This window comes from Quercus suber, unplaced genomic scaffold, assembly GCF_002906115.3.
Source record: "Quercus suber isolate HL8 unplaced genomic scaffold, Cork oak 2.0 scaffold_48, whole genome shotgun sequence".
Lineage (NCBI taxonomy): Eukaryota > Viridiplantae > Streptophyta > Magnoliopsida > Fagales > Fagaceae > Quercus > Quercus suber.
In genome coordinates, this window is record NW_027069513.1 from 562,414 (window position 1) to 579,834 (window position 17,421).

General features: G+C 34.2%; 1 protein-coding gene and 1 long non-coding RNA gene across 2 annotated transcripts; one reads left to right on the forward strand and one right to left on the reverse strand.

The window, feature by feature from the left end:
• Positions 1–10,372: 10,372 nt before the first annotated feature.
• On the forward strand, positions 10,373–10,840 carry LOC112018481 (uncharacterized mitochondrial protein AtMg00310-like). Its single transcript, XM_024051015.1, has one exon. It carries the CDS (start codon positions 10,373–10,375, stop codon positions 10,838–10,840), a length of 468 nt encoding a protein of 155 aa, XP_023906783.1.
• A 1,637-nt stretch (positions 10,841–12,477) lies between these two features.
• On the reverse strand, positions 12,478–13,914 carry LOC112020826 (uncharacterized). The gene is made up of 2 exons (XR_010628342.1): positions 13,530–13,914; positions 12,478–12,756 (listed from the first exon to the last, which is right to left on the reverse strand). It is a non-coding gene; the product is annotated as an uncharacterized LOC112020826 (long non-coding RNA).
• Between the last annotated feature and the right edge of the window lie 3,507 nt (positions 13,915–17,421).

Below are 17,421 nucleotides of genomic sequence, written 5' to 3' on the forward strand. Positions count from 1 at the left end.
AGCTTAAATGTATTTATAAAATAAATAAATAAACCAATTTTTTGAGTAAAACTTTGAAAACCCAGATTTTACTAATAAAGACCCGACCCACAACATTAACACAATGATTAAAATAGTGTAAATAAATGTCTCTTACTTACAAGTTACAACCCAAATAAAGAATCATGCTCCATTGTCATATCAATTGGTGTAAAATTGGAGCTGAAAGCATTTTAATCTCATTATGATATCTACGTGTGTTGAAATTCAATTCACTAAAAAAAATTGGCACTTCCATAAAGATTTACCTTCAAACTGTTTACTATTTACAAACTTTGAACTTTTATAAATCTCGAAGGAAGAATTAGATATTGTTATGCTTTTGTGGAACACTATACAAAATTCATGGAGCTAACTGACAAGACAGATGCCAAAATTAAAATTTTACAAATTACGTTTACTTATTAATGAACAACAGCTAGGGAGCCGGAGCCCAATGAAATCACCGCACTGATTTGCACATCTCATACTTGGGCTTTAGGTCCACTGAGATTGAGTATGAGATGGCCAACAATTCTTCCTTTTGTGTTTTTCTTATTGGCCCGTATTATTAGCCCATTTTTATTAACATTTTGAAATTCTTATGGCTCCTGATATGGGCTCAAACACTATAGAGTAAATACTTTATCAACCCAAAGAATTAATAAATCATTAAATAGTACTAGGCTGAACTATTGAAGGCCTTGGGCCATAGTGAAAGAATGGGTGATACACAATGGGCTTTAGTGAGCTTTTTTTTAGTTGATCCATTAAGAAAATTTCTTGAAGACCCGTTAAATTTGGCTGATAACGATTGCAAGTTTTTGTAAGCTTTCGGTTTTGAATTGGAATGCTTCTATGTGTCCATAGGATTGAGATCATGCAATTGCACAGTGCAATTATCCATTTTTCTTCACAAAATTTTTTACATTTTTAACTATTAAACTTTAACTTTTTACTTCTTTTCTATATTTATTTATTTAATGGTTGAGATAAAAAGTTTCTTTTTCTAACTTTTAATCCCAACTACTTCATTGTTATCGCATCAGGTGCAGTAAATATTGCATCTGATCTCAATCCATGTCTATGGTATACTTCTTAGCAACTTGGTGAGTCAAATCAAAGCCATTCAATGTTTTTTCATGGTTTCTTCTTGCCTTGGAATCTAGTTTTTCCAATGGGGATTTTGGTATAATGAACCCACTGGAATAAGAGAATTTCTAAGGGGAAGAAATTGATAATAACATTCATGAAGCTTGGTTTAAGAGAACTTAGTTGTTGTTAAGCCTAACCACATGGTGATGCTTTTAAAATGAGGAAAACCAAGATCTCTGCATATGTTTGATTTCAGTTCAATAAACAAATTGACACTTCCACCCGCTTTGTAATTTCAAATCTTCAACTTGTATCAACTTCAAAGGAGAAACTGGATACTGTTCCTTTTATTGGACACTAAACAAAGCCCACGGAGCACACAATATATAGAATTCTTAATAAAACGAACACAATTACCGAATTACGTGAAAACTCATCGACTCAACAGCATTGGAGAAAGAAACCAAATAATGCAAATTCAGGATTTGTGTGTGTGTGTGTGGGGGGGGGGGGGGGATTCTACTAAACTCACATAGAACATGATAAAGTTCTAGACATATCAAAATCACAATTGTAATATATACATTGCCTACAATATATATTTTTAATTAAAACTAGGTGTTGAAAATTGGAGTTATGGACCACACGGGGTGTGTCTTGATGATAAGAGTTTTTGTTCCTACACCTAGAGAGGAATGGTTTGAGCGATAGTTCCAGCAAGGCCCATATAGTACACGTGGTATTACTTATTGCCATGACGTGGCGTGGAGTCGATAAGTCTATATCGAAAATCACCTTTTTTATTTAACAAAAAAAGAAAAAGAAAATTCAAGTTATGGGGCCCATTCTCTACATTGATTTTCATTATATAACTGTACACAAAGAGATACAAACTTGAAATGAAGTAAATAGAACATGCTGTTAGGAGATACATCATTGCAAGTCACTTGATGTAAATTTAGCTCTTTGGAAGTTTTGATTGCATGAGGTTAATTTGCCTTCTAGCTATACTAACCTCATAACTCAAACTTTTTCTCTTCTAGATCCTATGCACAAAAATTGTTAAAAGCCTTATACATGTTACATGCCTGAAAACCAATGAAAGAGTTTGATAAAGGTCCAAAGCTTATAGCAAGAGATATAAATTAATTGAATATGTAAGCATATCATATATATATATATATATATATATATATATAATTGTAAGAAAAATCCAATTATATCTCAAATTAGAGTCTAATTTTACGCCATGTGTCCCATTCAATTTTTTTAATTTTGGTGTAGCTATTTACTACACTACAAAGATCGAGGGGTACAATTTAATTTCTTAATTTGTTGTGATAAATGAGTTAATAAGTGAGAAAACCATAGAATAAAATTAATAAACCTTGTAAAAAAAATCACAATCATTGATTCATTTCAATGATGATGATGATGATGATGATGTGATGATGATGATTATTATTATTATTATAAAAATAGTGGTTGGACAAACTATAATTGAGAATTTCATGGATAATAATTTAAATGATTTTTCATTTGCTTCAAATAAAATTATATTCATTTTATTAGTAGCTATTTCATATTTTCAAATATACAAGTATTATATATATATATATATATATATATATATATATATATAATTGGTAAAACTTTAATATACATTTATTCGTAAATGTATTCCATGCATATTCATGAGCAAGCTAGTTAGTTACCGGTACTAATAAAATTAAAAATCCACATGAAATCTATTTGGGGGCAATGAATGCTTAGCTTCATTAAAATTCTTAATGCTCTTCAAGGTTTCATTTGATTTAAACAGTGAAAATGTTTCTTACTTACAACCCAAATAAAGAATCATACTCCATTGTCATATTAGTTAGTGTAAAATTGGAGCTGAAGTTTTGATCTCATCATGATCTCTACGTGTGTTTAAATTCAATTTCACTAAACAAAATTGGCACTTCTATAAAGCTTTACCTTCAAATTGTTTACTATTTACAAACTTTGAACTTTGTATCAATCTCAAAGGAATAATTAGACATTGGTATGCTTTAATGGGACACTAAACAAGGAGCTGACCATTCATAATTGGGTCTGTTTGGAATTCACTTATTTTGTTAAAATTGAAAACTTTTTGCTAAAAGTACTTTAGATAAAAGTAAAAGTTATTTTACCTTAGACATTGGTATGCTTTAATGGGACACTAAACAAGGAGCTGAGCATTCACAATTGGATCTTTTTGGAATTCACTTATTTTGCTAAAACTGAAAACTTTTTGCTAAAAGTATCTTAGATAAAGGTAAAAGTTAACTGAAATAGTAAAATAAGACCTATGAATAATACCAAAAAGTGTGGTGGGGCTCATGAATAGTTGCAAAAATAAGCTGAATAGTAAAATAAGTTGGCAAAAATAATTTTTGCCAAGCACACACTAAAGCTCTTTAAAGCTAAAAACTCAAATTTTAGTAACTCATTCCACAAAAAAACACATTACAACAATGTTACTATTCCTAAACATTTTGGCAAATAAGCTATGGTAGATTGCCATAGATGGTAGTTTATTGTAGCTCAAAACTTATAACAAAAAAAATATTTTTATACTCCTTAGATGAAGTGGCTAATTGCTTTTGGTGTTTGTGGAGATTTTTATTATTATTTTAATGAATTTTTTATATTATTTTGAATAAAGTAATAAAAAAAAATAGAACTTTTTATGTATGGTATATTGTGAAGTAAAGTGTTAAAATAAATAAAGTAGGTTTTTGAGTCGGTAAAAGCTAAAATTAAAATTTTACAAATTACATTTACTTATTTAGTGAACAATAGCTGGGGAGGTAGGAGCATCATTTCAACTCAAAGGCGTTAACTATAAGCCTCATGAACACATCATGTTTAAGCACTAGTTGGTGGGTCGATAATTGGGACTGTTTGGTAACGTTATTCTAGTAATGTTGTTTGTATTTTTTTCAAAATACATGTAGGTAAAAAAGTGTGAAAATATATGTAATATTATTTAAAAACTGAAAACATGTATTTAAACACATGTACCAAACAGGCTCGGGCACACATTTTTTCTGTGGTTGGTTCTAATTAAGTGAAAGGTTAGAGGGGTCTTGTTAAACTACTACATAAGGGTACATGTTCAAGGATATTAACGGTTTAAAAGTTACTTGTTAACTGACGTACATGATAAAGAATGTTAATGAGTCAAAGCTACAGTGCATATAGGTATCAATAAATTTTTTTTTTTTTTGAAGAATTTCAACCTATAATGTCTGCTCCTGATGATAATTTTTTATCATTAAACTAAAACACCAATTAGTTTTTAGTATAGGCGAAGATTGAACCTCAAATTTCTTATTCAACCATCAGAGACTTTACTAGTTGAGTTAACTGAAATCCACAATAATTAGTTCATTGGTTGCTTGTGGATGCTGGGTTCTATTTATATATTTATGTAGGATTTAACTTATTATGGAAAAAAAAAAAAAAATTTAAATAGTACAATATTAATGCACCTTAACCTAGTACAAGTGAGCTTAGCAAGATAAACCTGTAATCAAGTGAGACATTAAAGCGATTGAACATGTACGGTGAAATAGGCATGGCTGGGAATGTGTGGTTTGCTAGTTTGATGTTGATCTTAGCATGCCCCCTAATACATATTGAGTTGATTGGGCAAAAAAAAAAAAAAAAAACCTTATGAAATCTCTCCATTTTACTTGAAAATAAATAAATAAATACTAAATAATTATGTTGAGCTGAAGATTTTGTATCTTGAATGTGACAGTATATGCATGCCTCCATTTTGCTTGAAATTTAAAAAAAAAAAAATGTTGAGCTTAGGATTTTGTATCTTGATTGTGACAGTACATACATGTTGTGAAAGTATATACATGTCATTGTTCTATATCTACTCAAAATCACAAAAAAGTTCAAAAACACGACTTTTGTGTCAAAATTCTGAGATGATTGATTATGAATAGTAAGAAAAAATGATGGATTTCTATTAATATAGAGGTGTATGGCATTTATGAAGCATACATAATTCCAACTTAAACCAATCTTGCTACTTCTAGAATAAATTAATTATCTAAAGCTTCTTCATTTTGGGTTATTTACTGTAAATTAGTTTCCCTGCAGGTCAGATTTCCTATTAATGTTATTTGACCCATTAACCATTGTCCAATTATCACTCTATTTCACAGGGACATACTCGTATAAGTTCAACATATATCATAAAGCTTTCAGCTAGAGACAAATTCTCTATAACTTATTAAATTTCCACAAGTCTGTAAACTAGAGTCTGTATTGACAGGTTTGAGATCTTAAAATAAAATTCATTGTTCTTATAATAAAAACTCAATTGCTGTAAAACTTGATTCTAAATTTAAGTCCCATGAGTATTTTAACCCTCCGCAATCAACATATATGACTTACTACAGATTTTTAATCACATTAATACAGAAAATTTCAAAGTGACAGATTTGACACAATTACACATAAAATCATAAAAATAATAGCAAATGATCATATTTTCATGTACGGATTTTTATACGTACATTAGTCGTGTTAAAATATATTAATTAATAGGCAGCTAATTAGCCATTTTAATCATCATGGCTTACAATAAAAATTCCGGAAGCAACCATAATAAACAGTCATCCTAATTTGTCTATTTCTTAATCTCATAAAATCATAAACTAGCAAGAACCCTAGTCCAACTTAACCAAACTAACACCAATAATTTAATGACTCATCATATACAGCATAAATCATGACAGTTTTAACAAGTTATCAAACAAGAACTCCAACATGCAACCTACCAACGGCAACCACCAATTAATCCATGCAATAGTTACATCCAACAAAACTATTGACAACTCATCATGTACAACATAAATCATGACAATTTTAACAAGTTATCAAACAAGAACTCCATCATGCAACCTACCAACCACCAATTTACCCAAGTGATAGTTAAAACCAACCAAACCCCTATAAAAACCACCTCTTATCACCACCCCATTGACCCCAATTGACAAAACCAACACACACATGCATACATTCAAAGAGAGATAGATGTGACAATGTACTTCAATACTAACATTTTCCTTTTAGCTTTCTTTGCCATGGATTATTGTGATTCTGTTTTTTGGTAACAGCGACAATATGGTTGTTGACAAAGGTTATCAAGGTGACTAGCAGGATTTGCAACTAATAATAGGTTTATCTTTGGCACATTCTAATTAACGAAAACAACACTTTTATATTTCAAATCTTGCCAGCCACCTAGGCCAACAACCATATTGTTGTTGTTACTAGAGAATAGAATTACAGTAATGGCAAAGAAAGTCGAGGAAAATGTTAGTATTAAAGTACATTGCCATATCTATCTTTCTTTGAAGGTATGTATGTGTATGTTGCAACCAACTCAAGAAAAATCTACCTCAAGGAGCTGAATTACTTATACTTTAATCATTGTCATTAATATTAGCTTAAGTGGTGTTGTTTGCTAGGTACCAGTTGATATATATATATATAGAGAGAGAGAGAGAGAGACTACAAACTAATTGTTAAATGTGATGATTGTCTTTTTACTGTTTTCATTGTAACTACTTAATGATGGGCAATATGAATTGCAATAGCTAATGCTGACAATCTCCATTTTAATTTAACATTAATTGCGTTTTTTATTTTTTACTTGGAACTGTTATTTAACCTTTCAAATTGAAGTCAATTACTGATTTAGATTGTATACATTTAGCTTGTAATATAACAAAACGATTAATAGACCATCGATGATCTCTATATTATATATATCACTGAGAAACATATATGCCAAAAATTATCAGATGAAAATTTGGGGCCCCACTGAAGGCGTAGTCTATTGGGAAAGACGGGAATAACAACAACAATAATTGTTGTGTGATTAAGCGAGGGCTTGAATTGATTGGCAAAGAGAAGGGGGCAGAATTGGAGCAGAGTTGGAGATGGCTCTTATTTGGTAATTAACTCGAGAAATGGGACAAAGTTGATCCTATATAGCGAGTTGTTCTAAGAACACAACAATTGAAGTGTTGGTTCATTATAGGTCAAAATAGAACAATAAAATACTAAACCGAGACCCATTATAACTTTTGGCAAAAATGTTGTAGCATTTTGTTATGTACCTAGACTTTCTCATATATATATACGACTACAAGGTAATTGCTCATAGTTGTTACCTATTTACTCTTGTTTGTGGCAATTTGATAAAGTGGCTCCTTCTTTGTAGCTAATTTAACATGGTGTTAATTTTTCATGAATTGATGGTGCGGAGTTTGCGAGATAAAATTTTCTTTTTGAAAACTTATCTTACTAGAATTTATTTCAAAGATTTGATAGTGTACAACATGCCATGTCATTTTAAATAACATAAATGACATGACATTAGATATACCTTTAGATTTATAATATTTAATAACCATGAAATGAATCCATTAAAATAGAAGATGATCCTAATCTGGTCCAATCTCCAGAAATATGTACATTATCATGGACATCCGAGCCTCTCTTCCAAGCTTTGTTAATGGGCTGCCCAGAAAATTCCTATTGATGCAAACTTTGTAACCCCTAACTTTGCAAGTAGGCTTGTTAACACCTCTTGGTTCTTTTTGCTGACTCCTAGTGGTGTGTTCTTCTCTTTTACATTCGCTTGCCAAAAACAAAATGTCAATTTTGCAAGTAGGAGTAACTTGAACTGTGTCAACAGCCTGGTTCTCATTCCTGACTCCTAAGGACTATGACAATCCTTTGAAGGATATATGCTTCTCACTTTCATCTTAGGTGTATAAGCCATATTTTCAACTAAAACCCTTCATTCACTAAGAAGACATTGCAAGGCAGAAGGAGAACTCAATTATTATTGCAGCTTGGCAGCAGGTCTCTCTTCTAGGCAACAAAATACACACTAATTTGCTTCATGCAATTAATGGATTACTCATGACCTGAGCACTAGAGCACCAGAGACAAGGACAATAAACTGTTACAAACTCAATGTTATATCCCACAGAAAAGCTGAAAATTTTTGACCTGGACAAAGAAACAGAAACAAGGACAACAGCGACAACAACAAAAAGGCAACTGCCAGCACTATGAGATTAGAAGACAATTTCTATACTAATACTGATTATTGATGGTTGATTCACCTTGTCGCTGAGACGTTGCAAACTTTTATAATCATAATTGAGTAAACAAGGTCAACAAAAGCAAGGCTAAATGTGAAACCTAAGAAGGAGAAGTTATATATACAAGTCTTCTATTCAGGGCACTGCAGCCACTGCTTATGATGTAGGTGAGCAAAATCAGCCTAATTGGGGGATTCAAAGCAGTTAGTGGTTAGTGGCAGTGGTATCATTAAGATTCTAACCAAAATTATTGTGGGATATAATTGAAAACGATAGTTCAAAAACATAGGATATCTAATTAATAGGGCTAGAATAAACCATATTGGAAAAAGGGAAAGCCGGTTTTTGGTGCTTTCAAGCCTTAGGCACGTAGCGGCAGTTGGAGTCCCACAGGTGCTTGTGGGAGTGAAGTGATCTCCTTCCTTTGGGTGGTGACGTCAAGGCAGTGGGGTTGTGAACCAATGGCGGAAGAGCTTGAGGCACTATGGCAGAAGTTAAGAGTCACCGAAGAGGAAGAGGGAGTGTAAACCTAGGGAGGGACTGCACTAAGGCAGCCAAAGAGAGAGGAAAGAACTGTTTAGTGATGAAGGTGTTATCACGCAGAGGGGTGATGTTAGACGCACTAAGAAAGAACTTTAGGATGTTATGGAAGCCAAATAAGAGCATGAGGATCTCGGTGATTGAAGATGAGATGTTCTTAGTTGAGTTTGACGACGAACGGGATAAGAGAAGTGTCCTCGAGATGAGTCTATGGCATTATGAAAAACAACTAGTCCTTCTCCAGGATTTTGATGGAGAACATGACCCAAAGGATATTGTCCTCAGGTGGTCTCCTTTTTGGGTTCAAATACACAATCTACCTCTGAAACACAGGACAAGAGAGACAGGGATGGCCATTGGTGCTAGCTTGGGAGAGGTTTTGGAGGTGGATGTGGCAGACACGGGGGTTCAGTGGGGAAAATGCCTCCAGGTTCGCGTCAATTTGGATGTATCACGCAAGCTGATAAGGGGAAAAAAGATAAACGGTGAGGATGGGGTGGATTGGTGGGTGCTCTTCAAATATGAGCGCTTACCAAATTTTTGCTATCGATGCGGACTTTTGGAGCATGACTTGAAGGACTGCACGAGAAAAGAAGAGATAGATTGGATAAGAGGAGAACCGGTGAGAAGATCAGGATGGGAACCAACTTACCCGAAAAGGAATGAAGGGATGGGTACGAGTGGGAGTACACCGGACGGCAATAACCAGGTGATGAAGATGCAGACGTCGAGGAATAAAGTGGTGGAGTTTGACAAAGGAACGTCTGTGGCGCTGTTTCTCGGGGAAAAGAAGTTGGGAAGCACGTCACAGTTTCCTGAGGGCAGTGAAAGGACCAACGAGGTTTATCAAGAAAAGGGGTTGGTCAACACCATTGATGAGACCCCAAAGGAAAGTTGTGCTATTTCGGTGAGAGAAAGCATGGCTGGAACGCTTTTGAATATCGAGGATGAAGTACGTGGGCAGGGAGGGATGGTGACAGATCAGGTAGAGGCCCCAAAGTTTATTTTTGAGTCTGCACAGAAAGAAAAAGAAGTGGGAAGGCATATGGGCTTGGAGTTAACAAAAGAGGGGGAAGGCCCAATAGCTATGACGTATGATATGGAGTTAGGATGGGGTGCTGAGGTGTTGGGCCCAACTAGTGGGCATTGGAAGAGAAAAGCCCGTGAGGGCAAGACCGAAGGCAAAGAAAAGGAGTTAAGCCCAGTGCAGAAAAAAAGAAACGCTCCAACCTCTTTTATGGAGTCAGATCAAAACACGCTAGAAGTAAAGAGAAGGAGAGTGAAGGCACAGGAAAGCAATGAAAGTGAGGACCTGTCTATAAGGGATGGCGGTGAGGCGGATGCTGCGTGGCAGCTCCGCCGAGCCCAATGAGCATCTTGGCATGGAACTGCTGGGGCCTGGGGTCAGCTCCGGCAGTGCGCTCTCTCACCGATGAGGTGAAATATACCGACTAGGTTTTGGAGGCAATGATGCGCAAAAGTTGCTATCTACGACAGGCCATGAAATCCTAATAAAGGCCATTGCCTAAGCCACCCTAATGTACACGATGAATTGCTTTAAACTCCCAGACTCCTTGTGCAATGAGTTGAACCTGAAGATGAGAAACTTTTGGTGGGGTCAGCATGATAAGGAAAGGAAGATGGCTTGGATAGCTTGGGAGAAGGTGTGTACACTGAAGGCGGATGGTGGGATGGGTTTTAAGGATCTCAAAGCTTTTAATTTTGCTTTGCTGGCAAAACAAGGATGGAGGATTACTCAAGATGCTGATTCCCTTGCCCATAGAGTGCTTAAAGCTAAATACTTCCCGGATTCAAACTTCTTGGAGGCTCAGTTGGGAAAAAACCCATCTTATACTTGGAGAAGTTTGGTGGCTGCAAGGGTGGTTCTTAACCGTGGATTGAGGTGGAATATTGGAAATGGGCGAAAGCGAGAATATGGACAGACAAATGGATTCCAACTACTAATTCGTTCATGGTTGTTAGCCCTCGGCCTTAAAATGCCGAAAATGAGCTAGTGGAGAATCTTCTAGACCGTGAGTTGGGTGGTTGGAATACTAGTGCTGTGAGAAACAGCTTCTTATCGCATGAAGTGGAGACTATTTTGAGCATCCCAATTAGCCAAAGTTTGCCAGACGATGCCTTGGTCTGGGCATGGACCAAAAATGGTTTTTTCACGGTGAAAAGTGCCTACCATGTAGCACACGGGTGGCTAGTTGGAGGTAGAGGCACAGGGGTAGGAGGTGAGGAATCAAATATGGAGAAAAAAAAGAAATTTTGGAAGACTATTTGGGGATTAAAATGCCCAAGTAAAGCCAGACACTTCATGTGGAGGGCATGTAAGAATATTCTTCCTACCAATTATTGCCTTTGGCTTCGAAAGGTGTCTAAAGGGAATGAGTGTGGATTGGTAGAATCATCGGGTCATGCTTTGTGGGACTGCTGGATGGCAGAAGCGGTATGGAAGGAGGCTAAGATGTCTTTTACAAAGGGGCTGCCACCCTCACCGTGATTTCATTAATGTGGTTTGGAAGTTTTGGGAAAATCGAAAGGAAGGTGAATTAGAGCGTCTTGCATGCATAGCGTGGTGCATTTGGAAGAATCAGAATGCGGCAAAATTTGAGGGAAAATGCAAAGAAGCGAGGAGAATTGTGTCTGAAGCTAATGCTCTTGTGGAGGAATTTAGTCAGCATTGTGAGCCCCCAAAACAACCTGTACCATCGAGAACAAGAAGATGGACACCACCGAGAAGAGATTGGTATAAGGTAAATGTGGATAGGGCGGTTTTTAAAGAGTTAGGCAGCTATGGAATTGGTATAGTAATTAGAAATGAAAGGGGTGAATTAATGGGAGCGATGAGTAAGAAGCTGGACATACCGCTAGGAGCCTTGGAAGTGGAAGCTAAGGCTTTTGAAGAGGGTTGCTATTTGCTGGGGACCTCGGGCTGAAGCATGTTGTGCTGGAAGGCAATGCGAAAGGGGTGATAGATGCGTTAATGGGCTGTAGCTCCCCTCCAACCTCTATTCAGATGATCATTGAAGGTATCCATAGGCAAAAGTGTAACGCCCAGGTATGGAAAGCTTGTTATGTGCGTAGAACATACAAAATGGCAGCCCATTTTTTAGCTAGGAATGCACAGTTTGTAAGTGATAGTGTTATCTGGGTTGAGGATATCCCGCCTATTATTGAACATCAATTATCAAAAGATGTATCTGGTTTGGACTTTGGTCCAGTTTAATGTATTCGGTTTGATGTTTGAATATCAAAAAAAAGAAGGAAAAAGGGAAAGCCGGACATATTTTATAAGAGGAAAAGATGATTTAAACTCAATTGCAAAGTTGCAAGACTTGACCAGTCCTTTTCCTATAAGCATAGCCGCTATCTGGCCAGTCATAGTCGAAATTTCTAAAGCCTTCATTCATGCAGAAGGCATGACAAAACCTCCATATTCTTTCCAGATGCATAGACAGCTAAAAGACAGGCCACCAACAGAGATCACTTCATAAGTAGTAAATAGCTCTCAACTCCTCAATAGTTCCCAATATTCTCTCATATGCAACTTTCAACAGAACCAACAATAGCACTCCCAGCAAAGAAAGAACTAGTCAGCCTTGTTTTCACTGTTTATAAGATCCAATACCCAACAAATCCCAGATAAAGCATTGAAAAACTCTATGTACAACTTCATTAACTCAACTTTTGACCAAACAACTAATGTGCAAATCGCATCACCTAAATTAAAGAATGAAAATAATAACTACGCTCAAACAAAATAACAACAGTAAAGCAGTAGACAAAATAGCTAACATCCATAGTTTACTTAAAATAGCTAAGATATCTCCAGATCATTGAACATCAGTATTACAAGCGAAAGTAATTACAAAAGAGCTTCCATTTCCAAACTCCAAGTGAAAGTTGCTCCAATATTTTCCACCTACAGCACCAAGGGGGAAAAATCAATAATAAACAAGTCAGTTAGCATAAGTCAAATTTCTAAGATCTCAAAGACAAAGTACTAAAACTCAACAAATTATAAACGAGTCATATAAAACCATACAAAAAAAACTAAAATCAGAATTTTAAGCCACCTAACCAAACCAATATGAGAATTATCAACACAAGCACCACATTAGACATGACAAACTTTTAATGGCTAAATGTGCCGACAACATGAAATGGCATCAACTTAATCCAAGTTCTATAAATCTGTAAAGACAACATGAATAATATTGTTAGAATTATGTTAACAAATGATTAAATCCACTATCTAAGATAATTGGTAATTTAACATGGTATCAAAATAAGAGATCCAAAATTTGATCATTGTCACCTCTATTCTACCTCCCATTCAAAATACCATATGTTGGGCCACTCATTAAAAAGGAATTTGAGTCCACACGTGAGGGGGAGAGTTAAAATTACATGGTGAAATGATCAAATCCACCATCTAAACCAGAATCCATAATTAACATATAGCTCACTATTCCAAGTAGAGAATCCCAAGGATCCACAATAACATTTTACATCTCTATCTTAAACAAGGCACACAAGCATATGAACAAGTACACCATTTTATACAGAAACACAACACCAAGAACAGTTACACATTGGTCTCCATAACAATATTGCCATTGGGAAAAACTCAGTCACTTAAAAACCCAACAAAATGACAACATTTATATCACAGTATTAACTTCAAAACCATACCTTTTTTTTTTTTTTTTCAGTTACTGAGTTTGAGCATGTAGGCTTTAGCGACCTCCAATGATTCTCTCCTCTCAGCCATGGAAAGACCCTGGTGGAGGAGCTCCACAGAACCCCTAAATTCGTACTCCTCATGGAGCTTTGAGAGTGCCTTAGCTTCCTGCATGTTGGTAATAGGCAAAACAAGTTCAAGCTTCAATGTCTCTGCCATCTCAACAGCTGCGGCTTCAGCTTGCGCCGTTTTGGCTTCTTGATCCATAAGTTCCTGATGAATAGCCCCAAAATCTGCCAAGAACGCACTGTGGAGCTTCACTTCCTCTGGATTTTCCATTTCCTTTGGATTTTCCGCCATTTGTAAGTAGGAAGAGAAAATGGTTCCCTTTTTTTTTTTTTTGAAAGGAGTTTCTACTTTCTAGTGCGTCTAATGGAAAACACCTCGTCGTTTGACGTTCGGTCCCCTTCTGTCTATTTTTGCTTATTCGGTCCTTTTTTTTTCAATTCGGTCCATTTTAGGCCAAACCGGTCCATTTCAGTGCATTTGGATCCTATTCGGTCCATTTCAGTGCACTTCAATTCATATATTTGGGTTGAAACTATATATTTTAAATCTAAATTTATTAAAAAAAATTATATAGATCTCAAACTCGTTTCAAATTCTACTAACATTTTAGCAATTTAATTTCAAATTTGTTCTACATATTTAATGAATCCAAACTCATTTCAAACTCATCTATTTATTTATTTTATTTTACTTAAAAAGAGACAACTTAGAGCATAAGGATTTCTAAAAGAAATTCTATTTTGACAAATTAAAAAACTATTTTATCTATTTTGACACATCATTTTACAATACACCATATATTAGATCTTCTATTCTTTAACCACTTTATTCAAATATTCATTTTAATTCTTTTTTTTTATTCTTTCTTTTTTGTTCAAAGAGAGAGAGAGAGAATAATGTACTAATGCAATAGTGTGAATAAAAAATTTCATAAATAAAAATAGCACATTTGGCCATACAGTGCTATTATTATAACTAGCATTTAACTCACGCGATGCGCGGGGTCATTTTACTTATTAGAAGACAATAAAATACATTAAAATTCTTCTAGGGCATGTTGTATAATTTAACTAATTGTTAAAATAAACCAACATTAAACTGTTAAACTTTAATTAATTACGGAAACAATATTTCATAACAATTCTAAAATATTTGTATTGAACAACTTAACAAAAAAATTATATACATAAAAATCAATAGATAAATATATGTGGTACAAATAGATGAATATAAGGTTTGTTAAGCAAGATGAGGTTTTGAAAAAAAAGAAGAAGAAGCATATCTACATCTTGTGATAATGACGAAGACACAACAGGTATTGATAAGGGTAATTTCTATCTTCACCTTCTAATCATGATGAAAAAGCAACCACCAACAACCTATTATGATATAGCACATCAAGGGAAATAATTAATAAATCAACCAAAGAATAAAACATACCTACGGACACATAAACAAAAATAGAACTCTCACTAAAGTGTTCTAACTTCCTTAGACAATGTGGCTCAGGCCACAGCAAACCCTTACATGTAAATTAATGGGGGGAAAAACCCCAATGACTATGACACTTCACAGCAAAGATTGAATAATTATAAAAATGAAAAATAAATTGAATCAAAATTAAGTCAAGTCAATGTCAATATAAGTTTTAAAAAAAAAAAAAACATTTTTTTCACAGCAAATTTAGTAAAGAAAATTGAGTATAGCACATACACAGCACTGAAATAGTGAATAGTAAAAATAGAGATAAAGGGAAATATACATTAAGTTTGAATTGTAACACATCTTAGTAAAGAAAATTGTCAAAAAAAAAAAAAAACTTTCAAATGATCCAAGTTCAATCAAACAAAACTATCAATTTTTATACACAAAAAAGCTAACATGGTAACTTCACTTTTTTGCTTAGCATCAAAACAAAACAGTTAATTATGAGATTCAAACGTTACTCCAAAAAACTAAAGCCAAAAGCCTCGTCCTTGGACTTGCTCAGGGTCCTTGGTGTAAATAAACCTTCTCATGCTTTCAAAAATCTTCTTAAGTACCTCTTTGTTTGATTTTTGAATGCCCTTACAAACACAAAATGTCATTGCATGAGTAGCATTTAGAAATTCACCCAGTGAAAGATTTTAAAATTCTGTACTTTGAAAAATTAAATTGAAATCTTACAAACATGAGAATGTACTTAGTGACTCTAGTGGAAAACACTTGAACAACATGACTAACCCTCCAAGATAGCAAAATATTATAACAAATTAAGATGCATCAAACATGAGAAGAGCAAGAAACTAAATGCATATGAACGGATAAATAAGAAAGGATAACGCATAACATTTAAAACAACAATTCCATAGCAAAAGAGTAAAGGGTTCTTCAAATTGTTCATATTATTAAACTCATGTCTCAAAGGAAACAACAATTTCTGAAAATTTTATTGATTTAATTCTTTTAAAAAACAGGTGGAGCACATCATGTAACAAATATTTGAAATAAATAAATATTGGGACTCAAAGCTCAAATATTTGACATCTAAAAATATTTGTCACGGTCTTTATTTCTCTACATACCTATTGGTCTATATTTTTTGCAATCTGCATACTTGTTGCTTTGAATTTCTCTGCGCATACCTATTGGTCTGTACTTCTCTACTGTATTTAGCTTCCTGTTCTTTCTGTTTTCAGCTTCTTGTTTCCTCTGTATTTGGTTTTCAGGGCTGTCTTATATGTATTTGTTTTCATTTGTTATCAATAAATAGGAACGAAAATCCAATTCAAATGCAAAGTCTGCAATCTTAGCTCTACTGATCAAATATGGTCAACCTCATTCTACATTACAAAGTGTGTGTATACCAACGAAATACAATTTAAAAATAAAATTGACACAATCACTGTGATATGTGAACTACATGGGGAAAGATCTAATACAAAGAAGTATATATTGGAAAAACTTGATAACAATGCTAGATAAGAAACATGGGAAACGAAATTATAAAGGGAAAAATGAGTTGTGGCTTCGTGGTCAGATCTTGGAGGGAGCGACCTAGAAGCTAGATTGAAATATCAATCATGTCCATCTTTTATGCATCAATATTCTTTCATATGGGATGCTACAAGAATGGGTAGACTTATTTATGCGTTTGTTTGTGTCTAAACTAATTTTTTTGTGCTAAATCTCATCATACTCCAATTTAATTTTGTGATAAGAAAATGCATCCATTTAGAATTAGGATGAATAAAAAGTGTTGAGCTTTAGGGAGAAAGTTAGAAAAGTTTATGAGCACGCACTCAGGTAGCATGTGCTTAGAAACTAATATTAATATATTAAAATCTCAAATTAATGATCCACAAGCCTCAACTTTTATTTATTTTTTACTAAATTAGTTAGTTAAAACAATGGGAGGGAGAGATGTGAACCCAAAATGTCTTTGTTGGATACACCAGAAAATACCAATCGAACTTAAAAACTCTTGGCAAATATATATATATATATATACACACACACACAAACAAACACTTGGAAGCCTAAAACCTGAATGCTTGGATTTTACCCGCGAAGATATGCTTTTATTTCTAAAAAATGTAGAAGTGCATAACATGGGCATCAATATTAGCCAATAAATTAAGAATATATTAAGTATCAATGATCAAGATTTAGAGGGATATGTTTGAATAAATTCCTACTATTTTAACTGTATTGTGCAACTATAGATGAACCCTCAAAAAGGAAAATTTTAGAACAACTTTCTTTTCTTTGGTTAAATGATTGAAATAATGGTGTAGTTTATCTTGCCACTTAAACTCTTGTAGGCCCTTTTTTTTTTTTTTTTTTTTTTTTTAA